The 18144-nt window shown below is 38.6% G+C and overlaps 1 protein-coding gene across 3 annotated transcripts in view; it reads right to left on the bottom strand.

Moving 5' to 3' along the window:
• Positions 1-2222: 2222 nt before the first annotated feature.
• Positions 2223-18144, bottom strand: part of phactr4a (phosphatase and actin regulator 4a) — a 37350-nt gene continuing 21428 nt past the window's right edge. For all 3 annotated transcript variants that reach the window (XM_056741731.1, XM_056741730.1, XM_056741729.1), the window contains 10 exons: positions 13441-14316; positions 10874-11278; positions 8974-9457; positions 8403-8626; positions 6280-6436; positions 5840-5895; positions 5582-5643; positions 5221-5358; positions 4883-4959; positions 2223-3995 (listed from right to left, as the gene is read on the bottom strand). In XM_056741731.1, coding sequence (XP_056597709.1) covers positions 3980-3995; positions 4883-4959; positions 5221-5358; positions 5582-5643; positions 5840-5895; positions 6280-6436; positions 8403-8626; positions 8974-9457; positions 10874-11278; positions 13441-14316 — 2495 coding nt within the window. In that variant the 3' untranslated portion in view covers positions 2223-3979. The remainder of the gene's footprint in view (positions 3996-4882; positions 4960-5220; positions 5359-5581; positions 5644-5839; positions 5896-6279; positions 6437-8402; positions 8627-8973; positions 9458-10873; positions 11279-13440; positions 14317-18144) is intronic.

The following is an 18144-nucleotide window of genomic DNA, read 5'->3' as shown; positions in this document are numbered from 1 at the left end:
ATAACAGGGAATTGAGCAGGAATCGAAAACAGCAGCTAGGAATCGATTCATAAGATTCCCAAACCAGTAATTGGAATCAACTTCCAAAAATTCAAAATCTGAACACCAGCCTACTTTGCTCTGAGCCAAGACAAAGTGCGACAAACTTCTCTCTTCTTGACCTCAAATGACACGATGTTGAAAAACTGTCAAAGAAACGGTCACTCCTTCTACTTAATTTGTGCCCTTGTGTCTTACGAAATCCGGCATTAGCTTTTCATATGGTATTTTTTTAGCGCCGTTAACGCAGTGAGACTATTATCGCGCGATAAAAAAAATGTCGCCGTTAATCTATTCTCAAAGTTGGGTTGGCAGCTGGGTCTATACTACGCAAGCTATGATGACTTTCACCTTGATATTTTAGCGCGGATGTATACCAGCTTAACTGCACTGTACGGAGCGAGAACGAGATTTTTCAACTCGCGTGATTCGCGTCATTCGCGGAAGCAGAAGCCGCCTCATCATCTCATAACCAGGGCTTCATTCGCGCGATTCGCGCCTCAAGTAGGTCTATTGGCTCTTTGCATTACATTTAAATCACTCGCGCTTGACACGCCAGTCGCGTTTGGTCTGAACACAACATAACGTTACTGTGAAATTACTGCATCAAACGTGACGTGCTAACATGGATGCAGCTATGAAGCCGCCGGGTTTGCTTCAGGGAATATTAATTTTTAAGAAGCTTCCCAATGGAAACATCGACAAGACTAAGGTTGTTTGCACCTTGTGCAATGCGGAATTGGTTTAAAAAAAAACACTTTCTCTCAACAGGTTCTGGTCTAGCTTTAGTTGAAACCAGTAACTTTGTATTGAGATCTAATGTATTATGGCTCCTGTATGACATATCGCTTGTTGCTCCCTCACTCTTTGTAAATTGCTTTGGATAAAAGCGTCTGCTAAATGACTAAATGTAAATGTACTGTAGGAGCTCTTCCAGTCTCAAGTACCACCTAAACGCAAATCATCCCTTAGCTAATGCGGAAGTAAACACGAGTACATCTTATTGAACATAATTTAATTTTCATCACCAATTATCATAGTAGAACAGCTTTCTCAAGCAGTTTGTGATGCATTTTGGAAACAGGAGATGAGCCCCTGGTCTAATGCGCCACCTGGCTTGAGAAACCTGTTCTCAAAGACTTACTTTTAGTCATTATTTGGGTAGCACACATATTCTGAATGCCTTCGGCAGAATTTAAATGAGCCATTTTAATCTAGATTAATCTAGATTAATTCCAAGATTAATCTAGATTAAAAAAATTAATCTATGCCCACCACTATATTTTTTATTTAAAAAAGGATACCTGCAAGATGAACTTTAAGGTTATTAAAAAAACACAAAAATATTAAATCGAGAGCGGAGAGGCATGGGGATGGGGGAGTAAATGGACTCAGTAGTACCAGTGGGCTGGACATTACTGCTGTGGTCTAGCAGGTTCATCCGGGACCACTGTGGGACGGGGGCTGCTGGCATGGGCCTAAATGTGATCGGTCACCCAAACATTTTAATTCTGTCATCATTTGCTCACCCTCATGTCATTTCATACCTGTATAAATTATGTTAAGATATTAGTAAGAATGTTAGCAATTTTCAATTCAGGGACATTATTGACAAAATGGTGGTCAAAGGTGCCCCAGAAGTCTTTGTGTTCCTAAAATCTTTAAAATATCTTACTTTCTTTTTCAAGACAACTAAAAAAGAAATACAATATTTTGTTCCTACTATGGTAGTGGATGATGTCACAGAACTGAAAATTGCTAACATTCTTACAAATATCTTTCTTTGTGTTTAACAGAACAAATGATGGGTGCTGCCTGGTGCATCAAGTAACCACTGTAATAAATGTGGATGCTAAACGAATGCTCTCAAGTTCTTGTCATTTTCATTCATTCGACAAAACGCTGGGCACAATATTGACTTTTTGAGAGAATGGTATAAATAAGGTATACTGGTTTGAAGTAGCAATGTTGCAAATGGTTTCATTCATTATACAGTTGATGCATATTATACTGTAACTGTACTTGATATTATGTACATGGTATGACTATGACAAATGGTACCTTTAAATAAAACTTAATATAAAAAACTGTAGATGTAAAATCTAAACAACAAGAAACACTGATAGGCTTCATATATCTGCACAAAAGATGTATTTCAAATAAAAAACACCCAATAAGGCAAATAATGCTCAAGGTTTTAATTAAAAACAAACAATTTGTAAATGTGATCTTATCTTTACATTTAAAAAAGACTATACAGTAGTAGAATAAAACATGTTTTTTTTCTGTACCGGATCATTGCATAATTTAACCTGTACTCATGCTGTTTTATAAAAACAGGATAGTGTAATACTATACTGTAGTTATTACAATTAAATCTTATTTCTGAGAACAGGTATAGATATAAAATATCTTCAACATTCAGTGTTTATCTATACAGTGCAATAAAGGTATCGTGAAGCCAACAGCAGAAATGGACTCGTTTTTAAAAACCACTCACAAGTGCGATTAAGTATGATTCTCAATAATGTAACAATAAACACGTTGTTTTACACTTTACATCAGTGACTGCTGAAGGATGAATCACAAAGTTTTTGAATAATATATCTTCAGCCCAAAATTAACATTAGTAGATTTTCACTATATAACATAACACCAAAGATGACATTTAAGCACATTTATCCCATTCAATTATTCTTGTAATGCATCTAGATATATTACTTGCATGTAAATGATTGTATTACATTACCTACAGTGTACTACGATTTTAATAGCTCTGGTATATTGAAATTTTAAGTTTCCAGTAGTAATAATATTTACAATAATATACTACAGTTAAATAATTTAGCTCAACTGAACAATTTACAGTATCTAACAATCCAACAAAGAATTTATTTCCATTAAATTCATCAATGTACACTGCATAGAGAAAAAACCTACAATCATACCATGCATTTAAATGCCATATACTCTATTTATTCATGTATTACTATGATTTAAAAAAAATATATATATAAAGCTGCTTTGCAACAATGAAAATTGTGAAAAGCGCTATTTAAATAAAACTGAATTGAATAATCTACAGTGCATTACTCATACTGGCTGAGAAAAGTAAAAATAAAGTTTAAAGGAAAAAATGTGCTTAACTGTCATCAAGTTATTGCTATAAAGGATGCTTATGATCCTGAAGCAGACTTTTTTTGTGCCTTATTTTTTTCTGTGGTGAATTGTGACCAGACTTCTCAGTTTCAGCATGACATTATATAAAGCGAAGTGCTCTTTTGCAAAAAATATAAAAACAAAAGACATCATTTTATGTTAAAGCATCATCATAAAACTCAGAATGAAATGCATGTGAGATAAAGTTGTACCATGAACTGCTGTCCTGAGAATGTCAAAGATGCTTTCAAATACACACACACACCAGTGTGCGTTCAGGGTGAAGAAAAAGTGTTACAGTATATATCTGTACATCTGTACGAACAGATATTCTTTATTACTCTACAAGGTCATGTAGTACCAGTGTTAAGGCAAAAATTGACACCGTTTATCATTAAAGACGTATTCTCACAATCACTCTCCATTAAAACAGTTTGTGTGTCACCAGTATCGTATTATTGCTATTATAGTCTATTCTTGGTCACAAAACATGTGCACTATAAAGACAGTTTAAACAGACCCTAACCTTTAGTCCTGTGTCCCTAAAATTATCCAGCACAGATCCGGTCCATCTGAATACACTCTGAATGTGCTTCTCAAAAATGTCTGAAATGAAGTGCCAGCATCCGTCCTGATTGGCTGGCCGGGGGCACTCAGTGATATGCATCATGGGTATAGGACGCTAAAGTGAGCTGGACACTTTTAGCGGCAGTTACAGGGGCGGTTTCTAGATGCTTAGGGTTCTGAGTCCAACCAAAGGGTACAACAGTCGAGTTGGAAATTATGGACGATGAAACCTGGATGGAAAAACATGTGTTACAATGCCTATGATGACAAAATACATTTTTAATAAAATGTGCTCTAAGAATAAGAGAGTTTTATAAATACAACTTTCCTATACTATACTGTAAACTTTTTTGCTGCTACCAAATCTTGACATCTAACATACATATTGCATGGTTCCAAAGCACTTTACATGGAAGGGGGGAATCTCCTCAACCATCACCAATGTGCAACATCAACCTGGATGATGCGACCGCAGCCTCATTGAGCCAAAACACCCAATACACACCAGTTTACTGGTGGAGAGGAGACAGTGTAGTGAAGCCAATCAGTACATATGGGGTGATTATGGCCATGATGATGGACAGAGGAGAAGAGGCAAATTTTTGCCAGGGATTTCTAATGATCACTGAGAGCCAGGACCTCTGTTTAACGTCTCATCTGAAGGACATGGGCCCCATCACTATCCTGGGGCATCAGGACCCACACAGACCAAATAATAATGTAAATACGTAATAACGTATTTTGTGAAGTCATGAACGCACATCGCAGAACAGAGCAAGGCAAGTATGTGTTTTTATAACTGGTTTAAAGCCCTTTGAAGCTGCACTGAAATCTGTCATTTTGACCTTCAACCGTTTGGAATACAATGAAGTCCACCAGTGTTTTCATCAAAAACCTTAATTTATTTTCGACTAAAGAAACAAATACTTACACATCTTGGATGACATGGGGGTGTGTAAATTATCATGAAAATGTATTGTGAAAGTGAACTACTCCTTTAATGTAAAACATAAAAAGTATGGACAAAACCGTTCTGTGTTTAATACAACTTAAACTCTATGTGCGGCATAAATTCATTAACAATCACTGTACTGATAAGAAAGCGAAAGTACCAGACCTTGTGTATATTTTGCTTTCCTCATGAACTTCCATTTCTGAGCTCTTAAACTCATTTAATTCTTTTCTTATGGCCGCCTGGAGGGGGAAAGAAAACACATTTTGAATAAACAAAGCAACATTCTTAGCAGAGTAAACATATAATCTATTTATGTATAACGGCAATGACATAAAAGGATTGGTTTTTCAAACTGTGTTACTCTTTAAACAATTGTTTTTGGGCAAGTAAGCTTAGCATTTACTCTGTGTGCAAATGTTTTCTTTTTTATGTAACTACAAGGCTAAAATCAATCTGTCTTCCATCTGTTATCACAAGGGGGCATATAAAACCAGTGAGACCTTGTCAGCAGGTGTGAGTTTGGTCCAGGGTTTTTCAGCACGCCGGTCATAGTCATGAGCATGAGTGGACTCCACATATTCATGAAAACGCAGAATCTTTCTGGCCTGGAGCTCAGCAACTGTAGGCCTCTGTGACAACTGCGCAAATAAAAAGACAAACATTTTCTACATCTCTAACAGCGGCATATACATCTTTAATATCGATAAATATATATATATATATAGATTTAGGCTATTTTCCATCTGGAAGGACACAGAACAAGATGGAGTTTTGTGCAAAATTAAGTTTGAACAAATAATTTGATTTGCAAGGCTCAGTATGAAACATCATGTTTATTTCTATTGGATATGTGCTTTTAACCTTTCTGGTCAATCTGCGTTTGATCTCGCTCCTTTCAGCCCGTCGGTCTGCTTCATTCTTAGCTAAAAAAGAACACAGAGACAAACTTCAAAAAATGTCTGAGATTGTCTTGACATCCATTAGGAAATTTACAATAGAATTGTGAAGACAGCATTCCACATCAACCACCATCTCTTGATTCTACAGATGACTGGAGGCGTGAATATGACATAAAGTTTGTGTATTGAACAAGCTTAAGACAGCTGACAAAACACTGACCTTGTAGGATGTTTCTCTGCTCAAGTTCTTGTGCAGAAGGTCTCTGACTCAGCCTCCTACGAGAGAAACCATGTCAGTCGACTGGATACAAAAATACTCTCTGAACACACATGCATTCTTGCATATGATGTTAACTGGGTCTCTCTATAGACAATGATTTTTATACTGTTTATTCTAGTGATGGGGAGTCCAGCTCTTTAAAGATTCGGCTCTTTTGGCTCGGCTCCCTTAGAAAAGCCAGCTCTTAAATGACTCTTCATTTAGTATCATTCGGAGCATTATTTTACCTAATCATCATAGAAAACCTTTTTTTAAATAAAGAAATAAGCCATTTAGCTGAAGAGGACACAGGAAGTGTTACCGTAAACCATGCATTGTTATACAAGCAGTACACACATCCCCGTAAACCATATATACAAGCCACACACACAATCACACACCTTGTGAGCGTGCTGCCGATCTTGCTGCGGAGTGCCTCCCATTGGTCCTTGTTATTCCATATGATGTTCTCCTGATCTGGACACTGCTCTTTCTCCTTTTGCCGCTCCAGCTTTAGTGCCAGTGTATCCTTGCGCTTCACGCGATTTGCAAGACCGCCTGACAACAAAGACGACAAGTCAATGCCAGGACATCTCATTCAGCTACTGCGCTTATAGAACTCTTATAGAACCACTGAGGTCAATGAATCTGTTATTAATAATGTCCACACATCTGATATCTACTGTACACACAATGGGTCAAATGGCTCTTATTTCGTCTCATTAGATTTGCCAGACATTTCCCAGATTTGCTATGTTGAACATCTTCCTGTCTCTGCCTATGGATTTGAAATGGAGTGTGTTTATTAACTTTTTCCTTTAGTTCTAATTTATTTACAGTTCTGCATTGACAATGTCACGGTTGAGAAATGTGTTATCCAAACAACCAATCGTAAATGAGATGGGACGTAAAGATCTCACCGTCAGTTTTAGGAAACTGCCCCTATGCACATCAGGGGAGAAATGGTGGATTGGTAGACAAGTGGCCACCTTAAAATTTCTCTGCACACACATACCCCAGGACCTCATGGACTGTAAACACTACATCCCTGGTCAAGAAGGCTGATCTTGTTGCATTTACTACAGACACTACAGAAAACCAACCTGTCCCAACTAGGGATGGGTATCCTTAAGATTTTATAGATACTGCATGTAGGTACCGGTACTTATCAATACTGTTATCGATAATACGCTCTATAATTAAATGCAAAAACATTTGATGCGAAAAGATGTTCGTGATCCTTTCCCGGCTTCCGATTCCCTCTCTCTCATCCCATAATTTCCTGTCTCTCTCTCCACTGTCCCATCCATATAAAGATGCAAAAGGCAAAAAAAAGAATCTTAAAGGACATTAAGGTATCTCTTACAGTTCTTGAGTTACAGGCATGCTTATATTGTAAAAAGAACGAAAAAAAATGCCCTTTCTTCATTTTTCAACTGTCACCATTGGCATAAAATGAAACAAGGATTTTCAAAGACAACTAATTTCACTGATAGTTCAATCAATCTCTGTGTAAAAATAAAATAATGAGGCTGGCATGTTTCTCATGTCATTTCCACCTCCTCTAATTTAGCTCCAAATTAACCGTGAAAATTGTCATTTTTACCCCTTTCTAGAAATTAGTGGATTACTCTGTAAATATTCATCCATTATATTTTGGCTTTCATCACTTCAGATGAACAAAAATTTGAGCTTGGGAGATATTCAAAATTTGGATGATTTAACATAGGAATGTCCATATAATGTTCTGTTATGGTGTATATGCAAATATCGCAAAACAATGTGACAATAAAATTATTTTAAAACAATTATCAAGAAAAGTATAACGCAATAAAGAGATTTATTAGTAGTATCATTTGTTTCCTATACAGGTGTCCAACTTTTTTGTTTATTCTGGAGTTTGAAGTCAGCTCCAGGGCTTTAGCGCCATGGCGTGGCCCATTTGGGCAACTGTAGCGGCTCCGGCCCTGTTATGTAAAGCTAAAATCGAATTGTACTGCGCATTTGGAAAAAAAATCTACACTGGATGAAAAAAACACATTGCTTTCTCAAATAGCATCAACATAGCATCCTCGCTGCATGGTCGATCGCACGCACTGTGAAAGGCTTCATGGGGATGTACTGTTTTTATTCCAGCACGTCATTGCGTCTCACTATCGACTGCAGTGTGAAAACCCCTTTAGGCTTATTATTGTCAAATTCGAGTCATTTTAAGAACTTAAAAAATATAAAAGGATCAAAGAAAGCTGATTGGTCCTTTTGTGTGCAAAATGCCCTTATAAGGTATAATTCCAATTTCTATTATCTAGTTTTTATTATATTTCTTATTTATGTTTGCCTTCCGTACATAATGTTTACATTGTTTATCTGTGCACTTTTTCTTTTAGTTAGATATGGACACTTAGATATGTATAGATGCTAATATAGACTAATCTAATCCATTTCAAATCCACTAATTTTCCAGGTTTTGTAAAAGCAAAAATCGGTCTTATGTGGCATGTCTGAAAGAACTTAAGAATCGTACTTGTGGAAACTTCCTCATCCTCGTCATCATCTTCATAATTTATGGGCCCATCTGAGTCAGTCTCCTCCTCGTCCTCACTGCTTTCAGGTCCCCCGTCCTCTGGAATAACACTGACTCGAGGATCTTCTACCAGACCACGCCGGCTTCCTGGCTCAAGCTCCATCTGCTGTGTGGGCCGAAGCTTCTGCAGTTCTTCTTCAATGTCAAAGTCGTCATCCTCTTGCCTGAACGATACAGAAAAAAAACTAACTGTAGAAAATTATGAATACAGCAAATCAATGTTTTGTTGGCTTACCCCAACAATTTACTGAAATTTACTCCTTTAAGTGGTTGGTGAAAAATCGCTGTGTGGTTGCAATCATGTCCATGTGCTATGGTTGCTTATTGCTTACCACCAAATGGTTGGTGATATTTATGATATTCTGGTTCCTGGACAATAGCTAATGTGCTGCAAATCCTTAAAGTACAGACAACGAAAACAGTGATCCTTAGCAGGCACTATCAATAATTATGTGTGATGACCAAAATATGTTGTGTTCTTTGTTGAATTTTACACTTTGTGAACACTTACAATCTGAGAGGTTCGATAGTAACAGGAAGGGAGTATCTTCCCCCTCCTGGGGTCTCTGCAAGGTAGTCTGACGGTGACTCAAACAGTAGTGAGTGAGCTCGCTGGGATCTGTCCGAGTTGGCCTGGACAGTGTTTGGACTGATTAAGGCTCTCTGGATGCGTATGTGAAGAGGTAATGGAGGCTGAGAGGGTGGCTCTGTGGTCGGGCTGGGTGGGTCAACATTGAAATGTACAGGGGGGTGTTGGGCACGTGGAGGGGATGGGGGGATATGGGTCGGTGGAGGAGAGAGTGCTCCAGAGCTTACGTCTCTGCTGTCATCTGACTGGACAGAAGGGGGTGGAACAAGGGCAGGGCCTGCAGACGCAGACTGAGGTTGATTGATGGACGTGGAGTCATCTGAAGGTTGTTTGGTTACTGCCGTCATTCTTTTGGGGGGAACAGGAGGAGATCGCTTGACTGGAACTTTATTGTGGGAGGGATCAACTGTGGAAATAAAAAAGACAATAAAGATTTACTGGTACCATGAGGTTGAATCAAATCTTAAAATGCACCAAATTAGTGTGTATAAAAGCGCCAATGTTATCAGCATATTATTGTACATGCTTACAATGGATTGGCCAGCGTTGCATAGAGCAGTGGATCTCAACCTTTTTGGAGTACTGGACCCCGTCATATCTTAAACCATCCTCATGGACCCCCAATCCCCGCGCTTAAATCCCATCCCATTTTCTTTCCCCAACACAAAATTATATCTCCACAAAATTAGGAAAATAAAAAATCTGTAAAGTCCAAAATAATATATAAAAAGTCAATACATGTAAGCCTAGCTTAAAATTACACGTGACCATTTAAAGGTTTACGGTTGCATTAAAATTACACAAATTACAGTTATCCGTTTGACAATAATTTGTCAACAAGGACTTACACCAACAATCACTGATCAGTTACCGTTATAAGTAACCATTTTGTAATGTTTAATATGTGTAGAAAAGGATTCAAAACAAGAAAACAATAACAGATTTACCAACGTGATATAGAGGCTATCCATTGTTCAATAAAAAATGAAAATGAACTTCTATCAGAAGTGGACTTTGCACTCTGGTGTGCGATACCTGTGAGTGGCCCAACTTGCCCTTAGTTCACCTGACCTGACGCATTCCTTACAACCGGTCTGATGTGAAACCGCTCCGAAGAGGCCAATAGGTCAGATGTCGGAAACAGATGACTGATCTAACAAAGATTGCTGTTTGCACATGCACACTTTCACACACTAGAAGGCCTCCGTTACACTTTGAGCTCTGATCGATCCACGTGTTGAACTGATTAGGTGACACTGATGGCATTACTGTATATTGCTAAGAGCTTAAGCTAATGAATATGGCAATCCATGGTGCTTCAATGAAAATAGGCTTGTTCGACTTTGTGCGGTGGTGAGCACAACCACCTGCCATATGACATTAATGTAGGCAAACGCAAGAGCAATTCAAAAGCAAACAGAGCAGTCAACTCTCTCTCGCACGGTGCCGACCGCTCTAAATGACGCGGCATTCGATCCCAGGGGATTGCACATACTTATAAACAAAAAATGTATATGATAATGCAATGCAAGTCGCTTTGAATAAAAGCGTAAGCTAAATGGTTAAATGTAAATGATGTATTTAAACTATGGTAACACAAATTATAAAAAAATCTGACAAAAAATTGTTGCTATAAGTATATGTAAACAAAACAGTGCTCATAAATATATATATTTATGCAGGCTAAATGTCCATGCAGGTTGATATCAAAGTGTTTTACTTCAACTGTAAAAGAATGAAAAATTTGATCTGGAATCGCTAAAATTAAAATGACACCCAACAATTTGCAGCTAGCAAAAGCAAGCATGATGAAACAACTCACCTTGCAGTGCAGTGTTACTGTTGTGATGGGCGGGTTTGGGAGGGGGCACTGGAGGCTGTTTTGGGGCAGCAGGGGCCGGAGAGGTGAAGTGGGCAGGCACACTAGGTGGGGTGTCATGGTCCCCTGGTGGTGCTGATGTAACAGCAATGCTGCGGGAATTGTCTAAGTTTAAAGACACAGTCCGGGGAGGTGGCTTAGCAATGGGGGGAGCAGAGGAGGAGGAGGATGACGAAGATGACGATGATGTGGATGGGGGTTGAGCAGGCTCAGTGGAGGAGTAAGCAGCCATGAGCCACTTGGGTGGGAGGATGGCGTGTTTAGTGGGTGGTTGTGGCTCTCGGGTGGAGGTAAATCCAGGCTTGGGCTCAGGGGTGGGGTCAGGAGCAAACCGTATACCCACCGAACCTAACAGTGAGAAAAAGACACATGCTCAAACACACAAAATGACAAAACACATGAGTTCACAGCACTGTCAAAAGGGGAAGCAAAGTTAGATCAAGCATAAGGCAAGCAATTGATAATAATAAAAGCATAATAAAAGCATTTGATCTGTAGACAAATGTATGAGATATTAATATTATTAATACATCCTGCAAATGTCATATCTTAAAAAGACATTGTCATCAATAACGAAAGCATGTATGTTATTGTCTGCCAGAAAAAAACAAATGCAAAATTCCTGGATATGTGATGTCACAAGGAATTTTCTTTTTTATATGAGCTCCCGACCTAGCAACAGCAAGATAACAACACTTACTATTTTACATCATTGCAACATTGGCTCCTCAGCCTGGGGAGCAAGTGAATCTGAAGAATGTCTTGTTTACATTCACTATAAGTTTTTAATACCAGTAAGATTGCGATGCCAGACAAACATTGTGCTCTTTCTGGCTGTGGTTATCAAGCATTTTGCACAGGCTTTCAAAGGATCCCCATGTCAAAAAGAAATGTTTTGTTTATATTTGAGATGTCCATGTCATGTCAGTACTCACTAACATGCCAGCTGTTATGGACAAACAAGAATCGGGCAAACTATGAGTAACATGTTTTATTTACAGTAAATACTATTTCGCAACCAGTAATAAAGCAAGTTTTTAATTGCACAAGACAGAAGCGGAACAGTTTGCAGATGCAGCTGAGATCTGCTGATAACACTATATATAAGAGTTGTCACAGTACCATAAACCTATTTTACAATACTGTACTGTAGTAGTATCACAATGCTGTGCCATGTTCATAATTGAAAGATCGTACAATAAAACAAAATAGAGACCCATCACAGGTATTTTGAAGCTTTAGCATTGCAATACTAACGTAGCACCGGAACACCGGACAACCCTTCTGTATATATACCAGTGTTAGAAACATTTTGTAGTGTCGATTAGGTATGGGTATCGTTAAGATTATATGGTTTTACTACTTCAACCGATACTGCTTATCGGTCCGATAGCTTAATGGTATTCTTATTGGTTCTGATATTCTTTAGATTTTGTTCCCTATTTTTAAAGAAATGAATAATAAGTGCAAATTAATATTAAGTGCAATACACGCAAAATAAGTTGTCTTTAGCCCGGAGCATTATTAAAAGAAGTGTGCTGGATCATTATAGCAGCAATTTAAACACAAAATGTAAAAAAATGTGTGACTGAATTTTACCAGACAGATTTATATGCACGCTTATCTTATGTATGTGAAGAAATAAATTAAATTAAATATTACATTTATTTAGTAAGGGGGGGATTGATTCACCTAACTATTCACATCTAGTCATTTAGCAGACGCTTTTATCCAAAGTGACTTCAGGGAGCAATAAAGCGATATGTCATACACAAGCATTAATACAATAGGTGTAAAAAACATGACAACACTATTACACAGGACGAACGCGTCATATCTACAAAAACTGAAAACAAAAAGTACAAAAACGTTATAGGGTGCATTTGGATCATAATGAGCTCAGAGTAAAAAAATGTTTCTATGACTTACGGTTCAAAGGTTATAGGTAAAAAATGTATGCTAAACTTTAGACTCTTGAATTAGAGACATTAAAGGTGACATGGTAACATATGAGATAAGAAATATTGCACTCTATCTGTGTGTAAAATGTCATAACTATCGTATGTATGGTTCTATGAGCTGCCATAGATGCAATAGAAGAAGAAGAAAGGGAAGAACACTAATGTATGCAATAGCACTCGGATGCATTCTCAGGTCCCCAAATTCCAAAACATTCTTGACCTTTTAATGTAATTGACTGATTTTGGTCCTGAGACCGATCAGACACGCAATAACTAGTTATATTTCTTAAATATAACAACCACACTCCTCACCCAAGCAGCAAGCTAGTCGCCAGGGGGTCCCCAATCTGCAACTAACACCTAGGCGCAGGACCAGATCTCTGGTGACCATAGCAACCCACACCAAACCATCAACCAGAATATATTACTTATAATTGTGATCAAAGATCATGATAGTCATTACAAATTAAGAATAGTGTTTAAATAATAATGTTCCTCATTGAATACCCCTTCACTGACATGAATGTTGAACATATATTTGAGTTTTACCTGTTCGTGCTCTTGATTCCTCCTCATTGGGGGTGTATCGTGGCAGCGTGCTGCTCTGGATGGCTTCTGAAGCTGGTCGGACATTTAGTCTGATGTCAGATGAACTCTTCTGAAGACCGGGATGCATGTTCAACTCTGACTGAGGCCGGACCAACTTTCCATCAGACACTTGTTTCACAGGCTCCGGTCTCCTGCCATCTTTTCTCTCCCTTTCATTACGTTTTTCCTGTTCCTCTCGTCTATCCCTGTCTTCTCTCCAAACTCGTTCTTCCCTCTCTCGGTCATTCCATCTTTCACGATCTTCCTTCCTTTCTATTGGCCGTTTTATCTCCTTGTTTTCTCTCCAGTCCTTCTCTTCCCGCTTCTCGGGGTCATTCCTTCCCTCTTTTTCCTGTTCGTATCGCTCGCCGCCTCTTCCATAACAGTCATCTTTATCTGGCCTCAAATCCGTCCTTGGTCTCTCCCGTTTGTCTCGGTCTTCTCTGTGTCCTTCCTTGTCAACATTTTTATCCCGTCTATCTCTGTCCTTATTTCCTTTGTCCTCCCTTTCATCCTTTCTATACCTTCTTTCCTCGTGTCCATGTCTCTCTGTCTGTAATGATATTGCTTGTTTCTCCATGTCTGACGACAGATGGCTGCGACGGTCCGTATCAGGCAGTAACCGGGTTCGAGCATCCACGTCCAAAGGCTGTCGGTTCCGGCTTACGTCGGAGGGCACTCTGCTGCGCCGCTCGGGTTCAAGTCCGAGACTATTCCTGTGTTCTTCTGCTGGCGGCCGAGATGGTCCCTTAACATCTGACACCGTATCCATCCTGTTGTCTCCAGTGTGGCCATTCTTTACCAAAGGACCTTTAGAGTGATTCACGTCGTTACACTCTAAAACAAAAAAATACAGAATATAATAGATGAGTTTCTTAAAGCTTCAGTCAAAAGCTTAACCCAAAAGTGAAGGTTACAATCCAAACATTCATACTGTTCATCTTTCACTACACACAATTTCAGCACTTATCTTATATCTTATTAGCTTTTACTTCATTAAGTTTAGCAGTTCACCATTTCAATACAAGCTATCACTTATATATCAGCATGAGAAATACGTGTGAGCAGACTAAACTGCGTTTGTCTCACGGTGAATGCGAGAGCATTGTCACATGTATAGGCTGTGTCCCAATTCAGGGGATTCAACCTTTACAGTCGCTGACTTGGTTTTCAAAGCACGCAGCCTCAAAAGTCAAAGAAGTGAACTGAAAAGAAACAGTCTAGCCTCGCGGAGGATTTCCTAATTGCGTGATTTGCGTCACCTGATGCTACTGTTGCATGGTGACAGCAGGACACAGCAGAAACGTTTCTGACATTTTTAAACAAATATGGAGCCAGAAAAATTATATAAGAAAATATGTCATGTTTATGTATATTAAAACAGCTTAACAGTATATTAAACGAACCAACCTCACAAATAAAAAAACACAACAATGCACCAATAGTGTGAATTTAAAAAACATCATATAATATTAAGAGTAGGTAGCATGAGATCATGAAAATGACATTTCATGCAGTCTGTTATGTTGCCGTGTTTGAAACTAAGCAGTCTGCCAAGTTGTAAGTCCGAAGGTGAATAAATAAAGTTATTTGCTTGTAAAAATGGGAGTCGACTCTGAATCACACAAACGAGACGTGGACTAGTACACCCGCATATCTACGTCACTATACATAGTCCCCGCCTTCGTTTTGCTGAGACTGACGCGAAAACGTATCTCTCCTCCCCCAAACACTGTCGCTCGTTCGTGATGCGTGTGTATCATGTCTAGAGCCTGTGTTTTTACTTTGTGAAACAAAGTCCATCTTATTTCAACGACCAAAGGAAGAACGTCTCAGGGAAAAATGGTTACAATTCATTTTTCAAACGATACCAAAGGAGTATAACCCCAGGGTTTAACTGTGCGCGCGTCATTTCACCGAAGATTGGTTTAATAATCTTGGCGAGTTCACTGCAGGGTATGTGAAAAAACTATCCTTGAAAGAGGGGGCAATACCAACTCTATTTGACCTGTTAGCTCCTCCGAATTACCACCTGTAAGTGTGACTATTCATTTTTTTCTTACCTTAAAGAAATATTTTTGTACCTTATGTCTGTGTTTAGCTAATGCATATAACGCTAACATTAGTATGAACCATTATTTCTGGGGTATTACAGTTTGTTTATCTGGCTATTAAATTTGCATTTTGACACATTTGCCGCACGTCCACCTATATAGATATATTCGGGTGATACTACAATAATATTTCATAACGTCGACTTTCTGAAATGCTCTATGTACCATAACATTGCACAGTTAAGACGAAATAATAGTATTACTAACGTATTAACAGTATTTTAAGAAAAAAATTATATTTTATTTCATTGATGAGGAAAAGCACAACATGCATGTTGTCAAACTGGGAGTTTTTATGACAAGAGTTGTCACTTGCCACTGACAAACATCCTGCTCCAGTCGTGGTAGAGTTTGTTGTGGATTAGCGTCTTCTTCCTCGTCAGACTCGGGCTCAAATTGGTACGGTAAAATCGCCGCCATCTCTAGCTACACATATATATAAAGACATCCAACCACATGTAAACCGTAATCCTGTAATGATGGTAGTGGGGTTCCATTTGTGACAAATGATGAACTCATTTGACCAATAACAACAGACTACACCATCTGACCAATCACATGACACAAGGTTAGCGGGTAGGCGGGGCCTAGACGGATGAATCGCCGAACGAATCATTTGAGAGTCAGTCAAGAAGTAAGGTACGAATAACTGCCTATTATTACGACATTATAGTGTTTAAACACATTGTATGTACTTTTTGTTGGACACTCCATAAACCAAAGTAGGGCCTAAAAAAACATATGCTAGGTACTCTTTAAAACATGTTTTTGAGAATTACATTCTTTTATTTAACTAAAGTTTTGAGAGATTATTTTAAAATCTCACACAGTTGTAGTCGCGCAATGAACCTCGGGATAGCCAAAGCTGGGAAGGATACATTTGATCTATCCTTAAAAACCTGCAAAAATAAGGTCGCATTTTGGGGTTTCTTTTGAAGCAACCTTTGAATTGAGACAGCCTTACCAGCCCTTCAGTCGCGCTGCTGTGATGCAATCGGTCTTAAAATTCAGCCTTCAAACCACGCAGCCCCAGAATTGGGACACAGCAATGTTCCATTCCAAGGGCATTAAAATGCACAAGACGTGACAACTACGCAAATCTCATGATTACAGTTAAATAAACCTTAACATTTCTCTAGTAAGTTTTGTCTGTTTGTGAAGGCAATACAAGCAGCCGTGTAGTGCAACTCAGTTTTTTTAAAGGGATAGTTCACCCGAAAATCTAAATTTTGTCATTTTTTACTAATTCACATGACATTTTACATGTTTTAAGACCTCCCAGCGTCTTCGGAACACAAATAAAGATGCACGAGGACAGATGTATGCGAACAACCTGGAAGCAGAAGCGTTGAGGTGCTCTTATTAACTCGCATCATAAATTGAGAGGGAAGAGAAGAATATGTTGATCAAAGGGGGATTCGAACGGTGTTTCATGCATTCTGAATTCTTTACACAGTTAAACATGCATGCTTCTCATGCTTAACATGGTCAACTTGTCAAAAAACGAGGTGGATGTATGTGTGGGTGTAGTATTACTTGATGCACTCTTCCAGCACTCCAAATTGTTTCGAAGCGTTTCTTTATCTTCCAATAGTGAGGTTTAGGAGTGTCTGTTTGTTAACGGTATTTCAGTGATGGATGTAATATAAACGATGGATATAATGCTGGATATGCAGAACGTTTGAAACTAATAGATGGAGCAGTCCCAACCCTAAAAAATTACAAACTTGAACAGCATGCGGTAAGTGAAACCAAGTCACATGTCTGTGTTTGTCTGGCAATCTGTATGTGCATAATCTTAACAACACAAACTTGTGATGAATCAATGTTATGCAGGGACAATGTGATGATGTCGGGCAGGCTATTGTGTGCTTGTGATTTAGCTCCTCCTGCCGCACACCCCCAGGATTTCGTACTTTTCCGGAAGTAATTGTACAGTTGTATCTGTCTTTTATAAATGTGATCAAACCAAATACTCTTCGAAGATACAAAGTATGCAATACTCCTGAAAGGTACTCAAGATTAATGTGAGATTGGAAGAAACGTATGTAATAGCAGCTTTAAAGTCGTTATTTTGCCTTCTTTTGCGCATTCATAAAGATTTATTCAAACCACGATGATCAGATGGACCATTTTAACAATGAGAGATTTAACAAAGATTTACCATGATGTCTATGAGGAGGCCTTGAAAGCTCTTGGATGTCATCAAGACACTGGGAGGTCTTAAAACATGTAGAACGTCATGGGTGAGTGCAAAAGTCAAAATTTTGATTTTAGGGTGAACTATCCCTTTAAGTGAAGTAAACCAGCTGATATAATGTGTACAGGGAGTAAAGAGCAGGGAACATTGTGTAGGGACCGTGTCAACCAATACGGTTTGTTCTTCTAACGAGCTGGTGATTTAGATTAGGCATGTTAAAGAAGAGAGAGATGCAAAATGTGCAGCGCGGAGGGTCGCTAGGACCAGAATTAAAAACCTGACAGATCTGTCAACTAAAGCACTTGGTTACATTTTCCAAAGAATGAAAACAAAATGATATAAGTGTTCGGA

This window comes from Triplophysa dalaica, chromosome 25 (assembly GCF_015846415.1).
Source record: "Triplophysa dalaica isolate WHDGS20190420 chromosome 25, ASM1584641v1, whole genome shotgun sequence".
In the NCBI taxonomy this organism is placed as follows: domain Eukaryota; kingdom Metazoa; phylum Chordata; class Actinopteri; order Cypriniformes; family Nemacheilidae; genus Triplophysa; species Triplophysa dalaica.
The sequence above is the reverse complement of the archived record's forward strand: the minus strand, read 5'-3'. Positions and strand labels throughout refer to the sequence as shown.